Source organism: Epinephelus lanceolatus, chromosome 2, assembly GCF_041903045.1.
Source record: "Epinephelus lanceolatus isolate andai-2023 chromosome 2, ASM4190304v1, whole genome shotgun sequence".
Taxonomy (NCBI): domain Eukaryota; kingdom Metazoa; phylum Chordata; class Actinopteri; order Perciformes; family Serranidae; genus Epinephelus; species Epinephelus lanceolatus.
The window spans coordinates 3,914,014-3,932,760 of NC_135735.1; the positions used below are offsets into that span (position 1 = coordinate 3,914,014).

Here is an 18,747-nt window from a genome sequence, read left to right on the forward strand (position 1 = left end):
ATTTGGGTTCAATGGGCTGTTGGAGAAATGGTCAACAGACATGATATTACAAAGTCTAGCACAGGTTCACAGATACTGTGAATTCCTGAAAATGTTCTGGGCCCAAAACTGTACAAGTGTACCAACTTTCATGTTTTTATAAAATAAGATAAGATAAGATAAGATAAGATGAACTTTATTGATCCCACACTGGGGAAATTCACGTCACAGCAGCTCAAAGCACAGACAGAAAGTGACAATGGAGAAAAGAAGAGCATAATTTTCATATATCACCAGAACTTCACGTCATATATTGTGTATCACATGACCTGAGTTATTCATTGTTGACAATGGATACACTTTTAAGTTACAGGCTGTTAAGTTCTTGTTGTGGAAGTATGTGCCTGGTAAATATAAGGTGTTGATCTAAATTCATCAAGATAGGACCCAGAGACATGGGGCTCTATTTTCATGTTCTTGATTTTATGATGACTTGGACAAAGTGTTGCATGACATTGTTTTGCCCTATGAAAAGAGACGTGTTGATTTCTGCTGAAAGCAATATCTCCAGTTGTACAACCACTAACATGACTAGCAGAAGTGGGTAGTAACTAGTTATATTTACTCAGTTACCTTTACTTGAGTAACTTTGGATAAATTGTACTTTTCAGAGTTGTTTTAATGCAAAATACTTTTTACTTTTACTTGAGTTATATTGTTTTAAAGCAACAGTACTCTTACTTGAGTACAATATTTGGCTACTCTACCCACCTCTGGTGACTAGGTAGCATGCTAGCAAGAGTGTGGACATAATAACAGTGTGCTGGGCCCTCTGACCTTGTACGGTAAGTGACGTAGGCAGTAACGAAATCTGAACACAAGTGGTCAGCAGGAGACACATGATAGACACAGGTGTGAACAACAATGTGTCTCAGCTGTGCTCACAGAAAAGCATGTTAATAGCAGGTGTAAACAGGCTCACAGAGACATACTGGCCAAGACATTTCTCCTTCATCTTGCGAAGGTTTGCTGTCTTTGCATTAATGTCGACAGATGAAGTCTTTTTGACATCGCATGCTCCTGCATCGGCACCTGCACCCTTGACAACTGTTTCTACGCCGGCCTTCCCAGAGATCATGCCAGTGTGCTTGTAATCCTTGATGAGGGTTGTTTCTGGAAAATATGGTAGATACTCTAAGCCCAGTATTGACAGGTGCAGATTGTGTTCTTTGTGCAGTTTTTTTTTTGCATCTACTTGATGGAGAACCTCCTGAGTATGTTCCTGAAACATCTTCTGTGTACAGATACAGTGGTCAGTGAGTAAGTAGCAGCCTCGGACCTCACTCAGACAAAGAAAGTATCTCAAGCAAATGGGAAATTATAAATCCTAAAAGACAGAATTTAAAGTAATGATGAGAGCAAAACTTAAAAACAATTCACATGAAGATTTAACTACCAGCCACATGGCTAAAAAGAACGTATTAGACATTTTTTTTTTTTTCAATGACTTTAATCTTCCCTTAAAGAATATTTATGGTCTCATCCTTCAGTGTAAACTGTACTGATCTTGATCCAAATGCAGGCTGATAAAATACCCTGGTAACACTTTATATTAAGGTACTGTGATAATCGTTAATTAATGCTTAATAAGCACAAATTAACAGTTAATGAGCACTTATAAGACGGTATAAGATGCTTATTAACATTAATAAGACTATTTAAGTGTTTATTACAGCATAACTGACAGTTATCATTGCTTATAGGAGCATTATAAGCACTTAATAGAAACTTTGGTAACAGTTTATAAACCTATACTAAATATTAATAAGATGTCTATTTACATTAATTATCATTTATAAGGGTTAATTATAGAATAATAACCACATTTATTACTGGTTTATAAGACACTCTAAGATCCTATAAGATGAAATTAATAAGGTGTTTATTAACATTAATAAGACCTAATGAGTGTTAATAATAGTATACAACACATTTATTATTGGCTTATAAGATATTATTGGGTACTAGAACATCCTTAAGAGTTTGTAGACAATGTATCAATATTAACATGATGTTTATTAACATTAATGAGACTATAAGAAGTTAATATCAATGCCATATTATGGTTAATAAATGCTTAATTATGCACTTATTAACAGCTCATAATGCATCTTTGCAGCTACTGGATCTCCAAATACAAATGCCGAAAAGTTGCTGTGTGGTGGGCTGCACGGCCAATAAGACTAAAATCCCAGAGCTTACCTTTTATCAGCTGCCGAGCAGAAAAACGGAACCTTGTAGAAGACAAAAGTGGATACAGGCAACAGGGAAGAAATTGTGGGATCCTGACACTCGGTATGCCTATGTGGGCAGCAAACATTTTGTCAAACCCTCCAAATGTATTTTTCAGAGTAACAGTTAACTGTATTTATGTTAAGCTAAAGCATTGACAGTATGAATGCAACTTCTTTTATAATTGTGCCCAGCGCTCCACGATTCAAGCAGTCCATTCCAGCGGTCCGCTCTAGCATTTCTATCAGTCTACCAGCATGTAGAGGCATGTCTCAAAACAACAACGTGTGCCGGTAGTAGGAGCAGGCTGATGGAGGGGAAAGCGGGCCTCGTTTCCCCTATGGGGGCATGGCTTTCAGATTATGACGCGTTGCGCTCTGTCTCTATAGCCTATATTCATAATGAAAATAAATTTAAATAATATGTATAAGTACCTGTGTACCCCAATATATAATATAAACATACATTTGTCATACAAATGCCAAAATGTATGAAATGCTCATTTAACCTTACTGACAGAGAGGAATGAAGTCAGGCTATGGCATAAGCAAATCAGCAGGAGTTAGCATGAACATGACGCAGCCTATATCCATTAGCCTACTCAGCATAACACACAGCTCATCGATGCTCCTAACACATTCACTCTGCTCATCCTGCTTCACACAATTTACTGTCACTCTTGTATCTCAACCATCTTCACACACATTTCACTCACTTTAACTCACACAGAATGTCACTAGCGACGCACTTAGCTACCGAAGATATTTCGAGCGGCACCCTCCATGAGCTGCGACACACACACACACACACACACACACACACACACAGACTCTCTTAATCAAGGTCAAAGTCAATGTCTCTGAGTGTCACAGTTACACACTAAGGTTCTGCTAACACATACTACTGTTATCTGGGTGTTCATTATACTCAGCTTACCTGTAGGAAATTTAGAAACATGACTGGCTGCTAGCTGAGTTGCTAGTGTTAGCTATCGCAAAGAACTAGAACTAGCTAAAAACCGGGAACTGCCCACTGGTCCGACATCCCATTGTTCCGACCATATTAAACCCATTGTTCCGAAGTCCCGTTGTTCCGAAATCATCATGATGCCCTGTGGTTAAGGTCTGGTTAGGTTTAGGCACAAAAACCACTGGATGGGGTCAGGAAAAGATCATGGTGTGGGTTAAAATGAAAAAGAAAGTGGCAAACACATAAGCTGTGAGCCTGCTTCGCCTCAAGCCTTTCCCAGCTGACCCAGAGCCGGTCGCGGTGCACCATCAAGGCAGAAATACGCCTGCCGGGAGCCGTTCAGCACCGTGGACCGTCGGACTAATGGGATGTCAGACCAATGGGCTGTCATACCAATGACATGGACCCCTAAAAACCAACAAGCTAACGTTAGCCTATAGCCTAACGTTACTTTAACAAAGTAACTTACAACAGGGGCAGAAACAGATGAAACATCGTCTTCAGAGTCCCGAAGCTAAGTGTCGCACCCTACTCCAACTGGAGCGGCACTGGAGGAGCTTGCATCAGTTGTTTCAACCATCTCAGCATTGCTAGTTTTTAATGAAATTATTCAAGCAACAAAAGCAACGTTCAGATACCCATACGTAATGACATTGTAAATAACACCCATCCTGATATTTGACTTTTTTTTTTTTGCTGTCCCGAAATTGTCCAAGACACATCATCTTTGTGTCCCAGTAGCAATTTTTATAGACGTCGGGACACCGTTAGTTTTGAGCCCTGAGAGTATATTAATAATTTATTAACCTTTTATACAACACTGTTCCCACTTTAGATCCTGTAGCTGCAAAGGATCATTATTAAATATTAATAACACCTTATTAATTTAATCTGATAGGGCCTTATAAACCAGTAATAAATGTGGTTATTATTCTATAATTAACCCTTATAAATCATAATTAATGTAAATAGACATCTTATTAATATTTAGGATAGCTTTATAGACTGTTATCAAGTTTCTATTAAGTGCTTATAATGCTCCTATATGCAATAATAACTGTGTTAATTATGCTATAATTAACACTTATATAGTCTTATTTATGGTAATAAACATCTTATTCTGTCTTATAAGTGCTCATTAACTGTTAATTGGTGCTTATTAAGCATTAATTAACGATTATTATAGTACCTTAACATAAAGTGTTACCAATACCCTTCCTGACATGTGATGATAAACATGGAATTAAAGTAGCTTTCATGTCTTACCCTGTTGGAGTCTGCGATTATAATAAAGCGCACTCCTCAGTGTTGTAACAGCAGCCTCACTCAGACACGTCTGCAGTGCTGTGAGCTGATTGCTTCATCTGCTTACTTTTATACACAGAAAAGTTCAAAATGATAATCTGGTATTGGCAGGGTATACAATAGAGGTGACAACAGACTGCAAATGCAAGAAGAAACAAGTTGCTGAGTTCCTGAGAACTTGTAAACACACACACCCACACACACACACCCACAACACTGATATTTGTTTACAGGCATGGACTGTCCATGGGAGAATTTAAAGTGAAAACAACACGGGGCAGCTACTGTCACTCAGACCTGTAGAATGACTGTCTGTCAGAACCTTGATGTCATTTTTCACAACTCTAGACACAAAACTCAAAAAGGTCATCCCTTGTAACACAGGCTATCCAGTGCTCAAAACATTGCATTGTGCATCCATATATTTAAAGAAACCTTACACCTGCAGAATCACTGTTTCAAATAACACATTGTATCATGAAATACCATATGAACTTAATTTAGATCACCCACACACACACAAGATAGAGATAGTTTCATTGTTTATTACTTTGAAAAATCATTAAATATTGTAATACAAAATATGTGAACAGCGTTTCATTATGGTACTACATCACTCCAAACGGTTAACTGAAATTTACTGAAGAAATACAACATAGATTTCTTTGAATCAAAGCAAAAACAATTGGCTACAAAAGAGAAAAAAACTACAGTACTATAAAACGCATGTAAAAAAAAAAAAAAAAAATCACTCAATCCAAAAAAGGATTGATTACTGTACTGTGTTTCTATCCATCAACCCTTGTCTTGTGGATTTGGCCACAGGTTCTCATCCACACATCCACACATGTTTTCATTTGCCAAACACCTTGGGAAAAATCTTCTGGCATGGCGAATCCAGGCCTGACACTGGTCTGCTGTGATGTCATTGCATGTGTCATCCATGGCCTGGAGAAGGGTGACTTGTTCGTGTGGGCGCCTGTCATACACCTTCCACCTCCATGTGGAGAAAAATTCCTCAATCGGATCAAGGAAAGGAGAGTATGGGGGTAGGTACAGGGTGGTGAATTGTGGATGGGCCTGAAACCATGCTTGCATCTCTTGAGCATGGTGGAACCTAACATTATCCCACCTAACATGGCTGCACACATGGTGATGTTGGCCCCACGCTGTCCAGGCAGTTAGATGGTTGCCCGCTGGCCAATGAAATTCCAACCTCTCCTCCTTGTCTTGGCCAGGTTGAAGCCTGCCTCATCCACAAAGATGCATTTGTTATGGTTTTCATCAGCATTCAGCTCCATCACCCTCTAAAAAGATATTTGGAAAGAGAATTACTGATTACAATGATGTAGAATTTTGGGGGAAATTTTCACAACAGGCATCTTGAAACTGAACATACCTGAACATACTCAGTCCTCAGCTGCTTCACTCTCTCTGCATTTCTTTCAAAAGGCACACGGTATAGCTGTTTTACAGACACCTGGTGCCTTTTCAGCACGCGTGCAATAGTAGGCAAACTTATGGCTTCCACATTGTTGAAAATGTCATCATTGTCCAAGATGTGCTGCCGAATGTCTGAAAGGTGAATATCATTTCTGGCCTGGACCAAATTGACCACAGCACCCTCTTGTTCATCAGCCAGAATTTTGCCTCTGCCTCCACTATTTGGCCTAGTCTCAATTCTGCAGGGGAAATTACAGTACAGTACTGTAAGAACATGTCACCATAGAGCACATTTAATCACATCATGTGGTAGACATTGACATGCAGTATACAGTCATTTGACAATTGAGAGTAGCCTAATGTTTAGTGCATGCTTTAAACTTACCGGTTTTCATTGCGGAAAGTTCTGATGATTGACGCCACAGTTGATCTTCTGAGGTTTAGTTGAATCATTCTAGCTGCCTCAGTCACTGTCATGCCATGATTTACAACATGGTCTACAACTATTGGCCGGATTTCATTGGACACTCTTTGCTGTTGCTGTCTTGGTCTGTGGCCTTGTCCTCTACCACATTCCCCCACACCTCTAAAATGAGGCCCATGGCCACCTCTCTGTTGAGGCCTAAGCCCTCCTCTCATACGAGGCCCACGACCACCTCTCAGAAGGGGTGCGTGACGCCTGCCAATTCTTTGACCACCATGTCTTCCTTGTCTTCCTCTTCCCATTGCTTGACCTCTGTTGTGATCACCTGCCGGCTCCATGTTACTGAAATCGCTTGTGCTGTTATGGAACCCACTCATTTATACTCATACCACAAGGTGAAATCAATCATCAGTAAGGAGTTGAGAGTGTTGGAAAAGCAATTACAAGGGCCTTTCATGATCTAAACATTAAATATTGTTCAGCAGTTTCCATAAAACTGTGTGTTAAGAGAAATGCAAGTTTAACTTATTATTTTGAGCAGTTGTATACGTTGATAGTTAGATCATTGTAATGAAATTAATAGACAGTCATCTCAGATGTAATGTGTGAATTGCATTTTGAAATGGTAATACTTTGATGTTAAGCTGTGTCATTTTGAACAGGTGATTTTAGTTAAATGAACAAATGATCTTAGGACAGATGAACAACCATCCATAAAAACTATACCTATCCACCTAAATACTACTGTAAGTTGTATGGGGAAAATTGTCAGATGTAAACAAGACATTTAAATTTTAATTTAGTCAGTTCTATGAATGCACAATACAGGTTCAGTGAATAATCTTTTGTTAAACCCCACTGTAATTTTAATTCAGTTATTGAAAATATTCTTTCACACCTAGTTTTTATTTTTTCATAAGTTTGTTTTATAAAGTCTATTTTTTTCAATCTCTGTTTCACAGGATATGTTGGGACAGGGAATAGCGGGGTTCTTAAAGGTATTTATTCTGAGGCCCTACATCCAGGGCACTGCAATCACTTCTGCAGTCAATTTCAATAGGTAAAAATAAGATGGACACACACACAAATCCTAGACTAGACTAAATTATGTCACTGAAATACAGTATATGAAGGGAAGGATCTACATAAAGACTCTAGACAGTAATTGAGTCTTGTAATTTATTAGAGGGCCCTCAAGATATATCAAAATATGTATTAATTTTACTATATAACAACGAAAACTCTGTCTGTGTGTCTGTTCCATGTTTTTCTCCTCACTGACTTGGTCAATCCATGTGAAATTTGGCACAGTAGAGGGTCATGGGAGGAGTGCAAGAAGAAACAAGTTCCTGAGTTACTGAGAATTTTGCATAAAACACACACACACACACACACACACACAAACACACACACACACACACACACACACACACACACACACACACACAACACTGATATTTGTTAACAGGCATGGACTGGCCTTCAGAAAAATTCAAATGAAAACAACACGGGACAGCAACTGTCACTTAAACCTGCCTGTCATTAAACTATGTTGTTCCCACGCACATACACATCAACAAGACCTTCAGGCAGTAAATGGAGTGCACATGGTTGGGCAGGGTGGAGAGAGACAGCACAGGATACAGAGAGGAGTAAAAGAGAAGAGGAGCTGAGAAGCAGTGCATTAACAGAGAAAAGTCCTGTAGGAAAGTGTCACTAAATGATATGTTCACCAGCCGCCTCATTTATTTTGGTGACTTGGCCACACAGATGGTGAGGTGGTGAACTGAAGCCAGATTGTGGAAATTAGATGTGAGAGTTCTCAATCTACGGTCTAAGGCCTCGATCACTCAGAAAGCGTTTTAGCAGCTGAAGATGGCTTTTTGTGTTTGTTTTTAATGGGAATGAAGCTTTTTGCTCACTGTCTTTGTGTTGCTATGGGTCCCACATTCCCACACTTTAGGCTCCAGGCTATTTTTCAAAGTGCAAGAAGAAACAAGTTCCTGAGTTACTGAGAAGTGACAGTTACTGGCACTTAAACCTGCCTGTCATTAAACTATGTTGTTCCCCACACACGTACACATCAACAAGACGTTCAGGCAGTAAGTGGAGTGCACATGGCTGGGCAGGGTAGAAAGAGACAGCGCAGGAGACAGAGAGGAGTAAAAGAGAAAAGGTGCTGAGAAGCAGTGTATTAACAGAGAAAAGTCCTGTAGGAAAGTGTCACTAAATGATATGTTCACCAGCCGCCTCATTTATAACCACTGCACACGCACAAAAAGGGCTTGAAATGTGCGTACACCACTCTCTAAGCATAAACTGGGATTTATAAATAAAAACTTGACGTGGAAATGTACGTAAATTTAGGGAAACTCTGACCCATGCGTACGCACATTTTGGTGACTTGGCCACACAGATGGTGAGGTGGTGAACTGAAGCCAGATTGTGGAAATTAGATGTGAGAGTTCTCAATCTACGGTCTAAGGCCTCGATCACTCAGAAAGCGTTTTAGCAGCTGAAGATGGCTTTTTGTGTTTGTTTTTAATGGGATGAAGCTTTTTGCTCACTGTCTTTGTGTTGCTGTGGGTCCCACGTTCCCACACTTTAGGCTCCAGGCTATTTTTCAAAGTGCAAGAAGAAACAAGTTCCTGAGTTACTGAGAAGTGACAGTTACTGGCACTTAAACCTGCCTGTCATTAAACTATGTTGTTCCCCACACACGTACACATCAACAAGACGTTCAGGCAGTAAGTGGAGTGCACATGGCTGGGCAGGGTAGAAAGAGACAGCGCAGGAGACAGAGAGGAGTAAAAGAGAAAAGGTGCTGAGAAGCAGTGTATTAACAGAGAAAAGTCCTGTAGGAAAGTGTCACTAAATGATATGTTCACCAGCCGCCTCATTTATAACCACTGCACACGCACAAAAAGGGCTTGAAATGTGCGTACACCACTCTCTAAGCATAAAGTGGGATTTATAAATAAAAACTTGACGTGGAAATGTACGTAAATTTAGGGAAACTCTGACCCATGCGTACGCACATTTTGGTGACTTGGCCACACAGATGGTGAGGTGGTGAACTGAAGCCAGATTGTGGAAATTAGATGTGAGAGTTCTCAATCTACGGTCTAAGGCCTCGATCACTCAGAAAGCGTTTTAGCAGCTGAAGATTGCTTTTTGTGTTTGTTTTTAATGGGAATGAAGCTTTTTGCTCACTGTCTTTGTGTTGCTGTGGGTCCCACGTTCCCACACTTTAGGCTCCTGGCTATTTTGCAAGAAGAAAGGAGTTCCTGAGTTACTGAGAACTTGGTATAAAACACACAAACACACACACACACACACACAACACTGATATTTGTTAGCAGGCATGGACTGGCCTTCAGAAAAATTCAAATGAACACAACAAGGGACAGCAACTTAAACCTGCCTGTCATTAAACTATGTTGTTCCCACGCACCTACAGTACAGGCCAAAAGTTTGGACACACCTTCTCATTCAATGCGTTTTCTTTATTTTCATGACTATTTACATTGTAGATTCTCACTGAAGGCATCAAAACTATGAATGAACACATGTGGAGTTATGTACTTAACAACAAAAGGTGAAATAACTGAAAACATGTTTTATATTCTAGTTTCTTCAAAATAGCCACCCTTTGCTCTGATTACTGCTTTGCACACTCTTGGCATTCTCTCCATGAGCTTCAAGAGGTAGTCACCTGAAATGGTTTCCACTTCACAGGTGTGCCTTATCAGGGTTAATTAGTGGAATTTCTTGCTTTATCAATGGGGTTGGGACCATCAGTTGTGTTGTGCAGAAGTCAGGTTAATACACAGCCGACAGCCCTATTGGACAACTGTTAAATTTCATATTATGGCAAGAACCAATCAGCTAACTAAAGAAAAACGAGTGGCCATCATTACTTTAAGAAATGAAGGTCAGTCAGTCCGGAAAATTGCAAAAACTTTAAATGTGTCCCCAAGTGGAGTCGCAAAAACCATCAAGCGCTACAACGAAACTGGCACACATGAGGACCGACCCAGGAAAGGAAGACCAAGAGTCACCTCTGCTTCTGAGGATAAGTTCATCCGAGTCACCAGCCTCAGAAATGGCAAGTTAACAGCAGCTCAGATCAGAGACCAGATGAATGCCACACAGAGTTCTAGCAGCAGACCCATCTCTAGAACAACTGTTAAGAGGAGACTGCGCCAATCAGGCCTTCATGGTCAAATAGCTGCTAGGAAACCACTGCTAAGGAGAGGCAACAAGCAGAAGAGATTTGTTTGGGCCAAGAAACACAAGGAATGGACATTAGACCAGTGGAAATCTGTGCTTTGGTCTGATGAGTCCAAATTTGAGATCTTTGGTTCCAACGGCCGTGTCTTTGTGAGACGCAGAAAAGGTGAACGGATGGATTCCACATGCCTGGTTCCCACTGTGAAGCATGGAGGAGGAGGTGTGATGGTGTGGGGGTGTTTTGCTGGTGACACTGTTGGGGATTTATTCAAAATTGAAGGCACACTGAACCAGCATGGCTACCACAGCATCCTGCAGCGACATGCCATCCCATCCGGTTTGCGTTTAGTTGGACGATCATTTATTTTTCAACAGGACAATGACCCCAAACACACCTCCAGGCTGTGTAAGGGCTATTTGACCAAGAAGGAGAGTGATGGAGTGCTGCGGCAGATGACCTGGCCTCCACAGTCACCGGACCTGAACCCAATCGAGATGGTTTGGGGTGAGCTGGACCGCAGAGTGAAGGCAAAGGGGCCAACAAGTGCTAAACACCTCTGGGAACTCCTTCAAGACTGTTGGAAAACCATTTCAGGTGACTACCTCTTGAAGCTCATGGAGAGAATGCCAAGAGTGTGCAAAGCAGTAATCAGAGCAAAGGGTGGCTATTTTGAAGAAACTAGAATATAAAACATGTTTTCAGTTATTTCACCTTTTTTTGTTAAGTACATAACTCCACGTGTTTATTCATAGTTTTGATGCCTTCAGTGAGAATCTACAATGTAAATAGTCATGAAAATAAAGAAAACGCATTGAATGAGAAGGTGTGTCCAAACTTTTGGCCTGTACTGTATATGATGATTACAGCACTTGAAATTGAGTCACTCTGCACAATGAGTACTTTGAACATTTCATTTTAAGTAGGCCTACATTTTGCTGACAATACCCAGATACTTTTACTCAAGTCAGATTTGCAGCACTTTTACTTGTTACTGAGTTTTTGTTCTTTGTTGTGATATTACTACTCTTCCTGGGTACTTTGTCCACAACTGGACAAACATATCAAACAAAAGAGACATGCAAGCATAGCACGTCTCATCCTCATCCTCCGCCTCATTCTCTGCTGTCTTTCTCGTATCTGCCTCCTCAGCTGGGCAGCCTCCTCCTCAGCCTGCAGGTAAAGCAATCCTGCTGCAATAACTGCACCAACTTCAAGTCCACAAGTCCGAACTGCTGAACTTGAGTATTGAGAAACGCTCATGGTGCTTCTCAAAGTCAAGGATGCTTCCTTGGTGGGACGGGTCCTTCCAAGTCAGGTCCTACAGAGGCTAGGCAAGACTCCTTCCTAGCAGTCAGTGAACATTCATTGCAACAGGCTAGCGAGCGCCCAGGTGTGTATCACTGAAGCAAAAGAAAGAACTGCGGGTACTTGATGCCCGCAGAGGATACACACATGCATCCCTGAAAATGCTCTGAAGGAAGGACTTGATCCTCAGCGAAGGAGAAGAAACCGAGTTAGTGACATCCAGAATGGCCGAGTTAGCAAGATGCAGTAATAGGACACGGGGGAGAGAGAGAAAGAGAGAGAGAGAGAGAGAGAGAGAGAGAGAAGGTGCCCAGTGTATTATAGGGGGTCCTCCAGCAGACTAGGCCTAAGTCAGCCTAACTAGGGGCTGGTACAGGGCAAGCCTGAGCCAGCCCTAACTATAAGCTTTATCAGATCGATGATCTGTTTAAAATCAGGAGATGCATCTGCATGACAAACTGTAGAAAACAAAGAGCTGTGCTGGTTTCTGTTAATGGAAGTAGCTCCAAATCCAACTCCAGTCAGAGCTGCTAAACAAACATTTTAGATTCATTCCTGCACTTTTAAATCTGAAAGTGACACTGACTAACACCTGGAACTGGATGTTTTTAACAGCACTCTTTGTGTGTAGTAATAAAACTAAAAACAAAACTAAACAGTAAACTAAACAGTAAACAGGGAAAACATGATGTGAATGGGTGGAATTTGTCCCGAGCTGACATTAGATTATGTTTCATCCCGGTCCAACTCTGGTTGTTAACATAAGATAAGATTTTTTATGATGCCACAGTCTGCTCTCTGTAGTTTCCTTTGTGTTAACCATTTCCTCTCTGTGGCTGCTATTATAATTATACAAACTCATTTCCAAACAGAGAGAAAACTACACAAAACAACAGATGACAATCACTGATAACATGATCAAATATAAACTGTTGGTGTTTTTTTTAATCAAATAAATGTTTTTTAAAAATCTACATTTGGCTGCAAACATGTTTAATTAATTAAAGCTGGGGGAGGGCAGATTGATTTTAGCGTCACTGGGCAAAAATTGTATCAGAAACTTTAAACATATTCTAATTCAAGTGGACTGAGAGAAAACGACCTCTGCACCTCCTCTTGGCTTCGATTTCAGGCTTTAATAAATCTCAGTTTAGGTCATTTCAGAGGGTGGGCGTTCCTATTGGCTATTCTACAGATGCAGGTGTGCGTGCACGTCCCTTTGGTGAAAGCCTGATTCAATGGCAGAGAATATTGCAGAGAAAGTTGCTATTCCAGCAACGGTGACAACTGCCTACACTGCAAAGCAACCCAAAGAAGAAAGACAGACTCATGGAAAAGAGTCTGGAAAACACTGGGTCACCGTATAAAGTGTGTGCATAGATTTCCAGATTTCTGCAAACCCCATCTTTAAAGTCATACTCCTTTAGATTTTAACAAAATCTAAATTATTTTTTGAATCTATTTATGGTCTGTATTTTCAGCAATGAGCACTGAATTTGTAATTAAACTCAGTAATTAATTCTCAGTATAGTCATGGTTAGTATTGGTGGTGGCAGAGTCCACCAATCCTGCACCAGATCCAGTTTGCAGACCACAATGAGAAGGATTCCAAGGAAATAATGCAACATGTGAGCCAGTGTTAATGTTTGTAATTTGATATCAGCCACAGTGTTTACCTGTACCTCCACACCTAACTTGTAGCTGCACAGTGTGAATTTCCAGGCAGTAATTAATATATAACCAGAGTCAGAACTTCCTCTGTGTTCTCGGCATGAAGTCATGCCAGGTATTGTGCCTTATCACCACTTTACATTGTGATTGTGGTGGACAGAGGCCTGGATGCCGTCAAGGTGCAGAGACTGTCAGGTATGGCTGCCACACGATTTCATCTTTGCTTTTTGCAGAGGATCTGGCTCTCCTAGCTTCACCGAAGCTTTTTGTCACCGCCCCCTGCTGCAGCCCTCTGCTCTCCTCTGCTTTCCATGCGAGGTGCAGTTCATCTCAAACAAGTCTCTTGATTGATTTGATTTGACTGATTCTTTTAATGATCACACAGCCAGGCTGGTGGAATTTGTTTCCAGTACAGCTCATTGGTACAGGTTCCAACGAGGGAACACTGAACAGCTGCTGTTCAGTGTTCCCTCGCTTGCTGGTCAGCCGGCCCCCTCGCTGTTGTCATCGGTTCCGGCCAATCACCGCTTCACCGGCCCCTCGTCTGAACCTTTAAAGGCTGCACGAAGTCAAGAGCAAGCGCAGCTGTGATTTAACCTGAGCTGCCGTAATCTGTTCGTTGTTGTTGTTGTATTTGGGAATATATGGGCTTTAGGATTTAGCTTTGTAGCCTAGCGACATCTCCTTTGCACACACAATTAGATTGTTTGATGTATGGTACACTAGCTTTATGGGTGTCGGTTTGAGTGTTGTTTTGTTTGTGAGGTAAGTCATAGAGCAGACAGACAGATTTGTTTAAGTTTTGTTATTCTGGGTGGCCTTCCACCACTGTTAGTTAAGTTAGTTGGGGTGTTTATTTTGTTGGTGACAGGTCAGAGTTTTGTTTTAATTGTTTTATGGTTTGCTGTCACCTGCCGCCCTTCCCTGAATTTGTTTAAATATAATTTACCGCCGAGGCTCCTTTCGTGAAGCCCGATTTCCGGGTTGTGTTACAGAGCCTGCGAGCGTGTTTTTCTTTTCTGTACCGCTTTTTCTTTATAAAGCGTAGCTTGTATTTTTTATTTTGTGAATGAATAAACGGCAGCTTGCCTTATTCACTTCATTGTTTGGTTTTATGTTGCTTCCCTTACCCCTAGACACATACTGGGTTGTAACAGATCTGTGTTTATCTTCCATTTGAGGTTGTTGCTGATGTGGGTTCCGAGGAGTTTGAATGTGTCAGTGATGGAGATGGATTAATCTTTAATGAAGACAGGAGTTTTGGGGGATGGCTGGCGTCTTAGGTTGGTGATGAAGTTCTTTTGTTTTTCATGGGTTGAGTAGGAGATGATTGTCTGTGCACCAGGTCACTACTTGGTTGATCTGTGCATGGTATTCTGTTAACCTCTTAACACACAGGATACCATACACAGTGCCATCTGCTGCTCAGTAACTATTCACACACTCTGGGGTTCAGTATCTTGTCCAAGGACACTTTGACATACAGACTGGAGGAGCCATGGATCAATCAATCAATTCAATCAATCAATCAATTTTATTTATAAAGCCCAATATCACAAATCACAATTTGCCTCACAGGGCTTTACAGCATACGACATCCCTCTGTCCTTATGACCCTCACAGCTGATCAGGAAAAACTCCCCAAAAAAACCCCTTTAACGGGGAAAAAAAACGGTAGAAACCTCAGGAAGAGCAACTGAGGAGGGATCCCTCTTCCAGGACGGACAGACATGCAATAGATGTCGTACAGAACAGATCAGCATAATAAATTAACAGTAATCCGCATGACACAATGAGACAGAGAGAGAGAGACAGAGAGAGAGACAGAGAGAGAGATGCAGGTAATAACAGTAGCTTACAACAACATTATTGAAAGTAATAATATTATAGTTATAGTTCTGGCTACTGTGGTACAATATGTTGAAAGTATGTATTAATATCTGGCAGTATACATGTGTGACAATAGTCATATGTGTATAATAACAGTAGAAGTATGACTAATGACTAATGATGGCAGCAGCAGCAGGAGGCATCTGGCAGGACCACGGCAGCAGCACAACCACACACGTCACGCTATCCAGGCACCGCTGTGATATGAGTTAATCTGAGAGACAGTGGAGCACAAAGGCTCCGGAGAAGAAGCCGAGTTAGTGACATCCAGAATGGCCGAGTTAGCAAGATGCAGTAATAGGATGAGAGAGAGAGAGAGAGAGAGAAGGAGAGAAGGTGCCCGGTGTATTATGGGGGGGTCCTCCAGCAGACTAGGCCTAAGTCAGCCTAACTAGGCGCTGGTACAGGGCAAGCCTGAGCCAGCCCTAACTATAAGCTTTATCAAAGAGGAAAGTCTTAAGTCTAGTCTTAAATGTGGAGACGGTGTCTGCCTCCCGGACCGTAACAGGAAGATGATTCCACAGGAGAGGAGCCTGATAGCTGAAGGCTCTAGCTCCTGATCTACTTTTGGAGACTTTAGGGACCACGAGTAACCCTGCGTTCTCAGAGCGCAGTGTTCTGGTGGGATAATATGGCACTATGAGCTCTCTAAGATATGATGGAGCTTGACCATTTAGAGCTTTATAAGTTAACAGTAGGATTTTAAATTCAATTCTGGATTTTACAGGGAGCCAGTGCAGAGAAGCTAAAACAGGAGAAATATGATCACGTTTCTTAGTTCCTGTTAGTACACGTGCTGCTGCATTCTGAATTAGCTGGAGAGTTTTTAAGGACTTACTAGAGCTACCTGATAATAGAGAGTTACAGTAATCCAGCCTTGAGGTAACAAAAGCGTGGACCAATTTTTCTGCATCTTTTCAGGTCAGGATAGGCCTAATTTTCGCAATATTACGCAGATGAAAAAATGCAGTCCGTGAGGTTTGTTTTAAATGAGAATTAAAAGACAAATCTTGATCAAATATTACTCCGAGGTTTCTTACGGTAGTGCTAGAGGCCAGAGCAATGCCATCTAGAGAAACTATGTCATCAGATAAAGAGTCTCTGAGTTGTTTGGGGCCAAGAACAATAACTTCAGTTTTGTCTGAATTTAACATCAGGAAATTGGTGCTCATCCAAGTTTTTATGTCTTTAAGGCAGTTATGGAGTTTAGTTAATTGATTACTTTCTTCTGGCTTCATCGATAAATACAACTGAGTATCATCCGCATAACAATGAAAATTTATAGAGTGATTTCTAATGATGTTACCTAAAGGAAGCATATATAGAGTAAATAGGATTGGTCCGAGCACAGAACCTTGCGGAACTCCAAAACAAACTTTGGTACGTAAGGATGATTCATTATGAACATCAACAAACTGAAAACGATCAGATAAATAAGATTTAAACCAGCTTAGTGCTGAACCTTTTAGGCCAATTAAGTGATCCAGTCTCTGCAGTAGAATTTGATGGTCAATTGTGTCAAACGCCGCACTAAGATCTAATAAAACAAGTACAGAGACAAGTCCTTTGTCTGAAGCAATCAGAAGGTCATTTGTAATTTTAACTAGTGCTGTCTCAGTGCTATGATGCACTCTAAATCCTGACTGAAATTCCTCAAATAAATTATTATCATGGAGAAAATCACACAGCTGGTCTGCGACTACTTTCTCAAAGATCTTTGACATAAAGGGAAGATTAGATATTGGTCTATAGTTGGCTAACACCTCTGGATCCAGGGTGGGCTTTTTTAGTCGAGGTTTAATTACAGCTACCTTAAAAGACTGTGGTACATAGCCTGTTAATAAGGATATATTGATCATATCTAATATATGAGTGTTAACTAAAGGAAAGACCTCCTTAAGTAGCCTAGTTGGGATGGGGTCTAAGAGACACGTTGATGATTTAGATGAAGAAATCACTGCTGTCAATTCTTGAAGAGAAATTGGGGAGAAGCAATCTAAATATATATTAGGTCTTACAGCTGTGTTTGAGGTTAGATAGGTACTATCTGAGGACAGGAGGTCATGAATTTTGCCTCTAATAGTTAGAATTTTGTCATTAAAAAAGCTCATAAAATCATTACTGCTAAGGGCTAAAGGAATACAAGGCTCAATAGAGCTTTGACTCTCAGTCAGCCTGGCTACAGTGCTGAAAAGAAACCTGGGGTTGTTCTTGTTTTCTTCTATTAATGCTGAGTAATAGTTTGCTCTGGCATTGCGGAGGCCCCTCTTATAAGTTTTGAGACTGTCTGTCCAGATTAAACGAGATTCTTCCAGTTTGGTCAATTGCCAATTCCTTTCAAATTTTCGCGATATTTGTTTTAACTTACGGGTTTGAGAGTTATACCAAGGAGCGAACTTTCTTTGCTTTTTTAACTTCTTTTTAAGAGGAGCTACAGAGTCAAGTGTTGTTCGCAGCGAGCCTACGGCACTATCAACAAAATGATCAAAGTCGGTACAGGAAACCTCTGTTACTGAGGGACTTGGTATTGAATTTAACGACGGAGTAATCTTTTCCTTAAATTTTGCGACAGCACTATCTGATAAACATCTAGTATAGTAACTGTTGCTGAGTGGCGTGTAATCGAGTAGAAAGAAATCAAAAGTAATCAGATAATGATCCGATAGCGAGGGATTCTGTGGAAAGACTTTTAGGTTATCAATTTCAATTCCATACGTCAGAACTAGATCGAGGGTATGGTTAAAACAATGAGTGGGTTCATGTACACCCTGATTGAAGCCAATGGAGTCTAATAATGAGATAAACGCGGTAGCCAGGGAGTCATTATCAACGTCGACATGAATGTTAAAATCACCTACAATAATAACTTTATCTGATTTAAGAACTAAACTGGATAAAAACTCTGAGAATTCAGATACAAATTCAGAATACGGGCCAGGAGCACGGTACACTATAACAAATAAAAGTGGCTGCGAGGTTTTCCAGGTCGGATGTAAAAGACTAAGAACGAGGCTTTCAAATGAATTATAATCTAGTTTAGGTTTAGGGCTGATTAACAGACTAGAGTTAAAAATGGCTGCAACTCCCCCTCCTCGGCTGCTGCCTCGAGGAATGTGGGTATTATTATGACTGGGAGGAGTGGATTCATTGAGACTGACATATTCATCTTGACACAGCCAGGTTTCTGTGAGACTGAGTAAATCAATATGATTATCTGATATTAATTCGTTTACTA

At 40.7% G+C, this 18,747-nt stretch overlaps 2 protein-coding genes across 3 annotated transcripts in view; both read right to left on the reverse strand.

The window, feature by feature from the left end:
- Positions 1-18,747, reverse strand: part of LOC117260681 (uncharacterized) — a 60,544-nt gene that overhangs the window by 28,854 nt on the left and 12,943 nt on the right. The window lies entirely within an intron of this gene.
- LOC144458962 (uncharacterized) lies at positions 5,727-6,750 on the reverse strand. The gene is made up of 4 exons (XM_078162961.1): positions 6,645-6,750; positions 6,374-6,596; positions 6,060-6,227; positions 5,727-5,850 (listed from the first exon to the last, which is right to left on the reverse strand). The coding sequence occupies exons 1-4, from the start codon at positions 6,748-6,750 to the stop codon at positions 5,727-5,729; spliced, it is 621 nt and encodes a 206-aa protein (XP_078019087.1).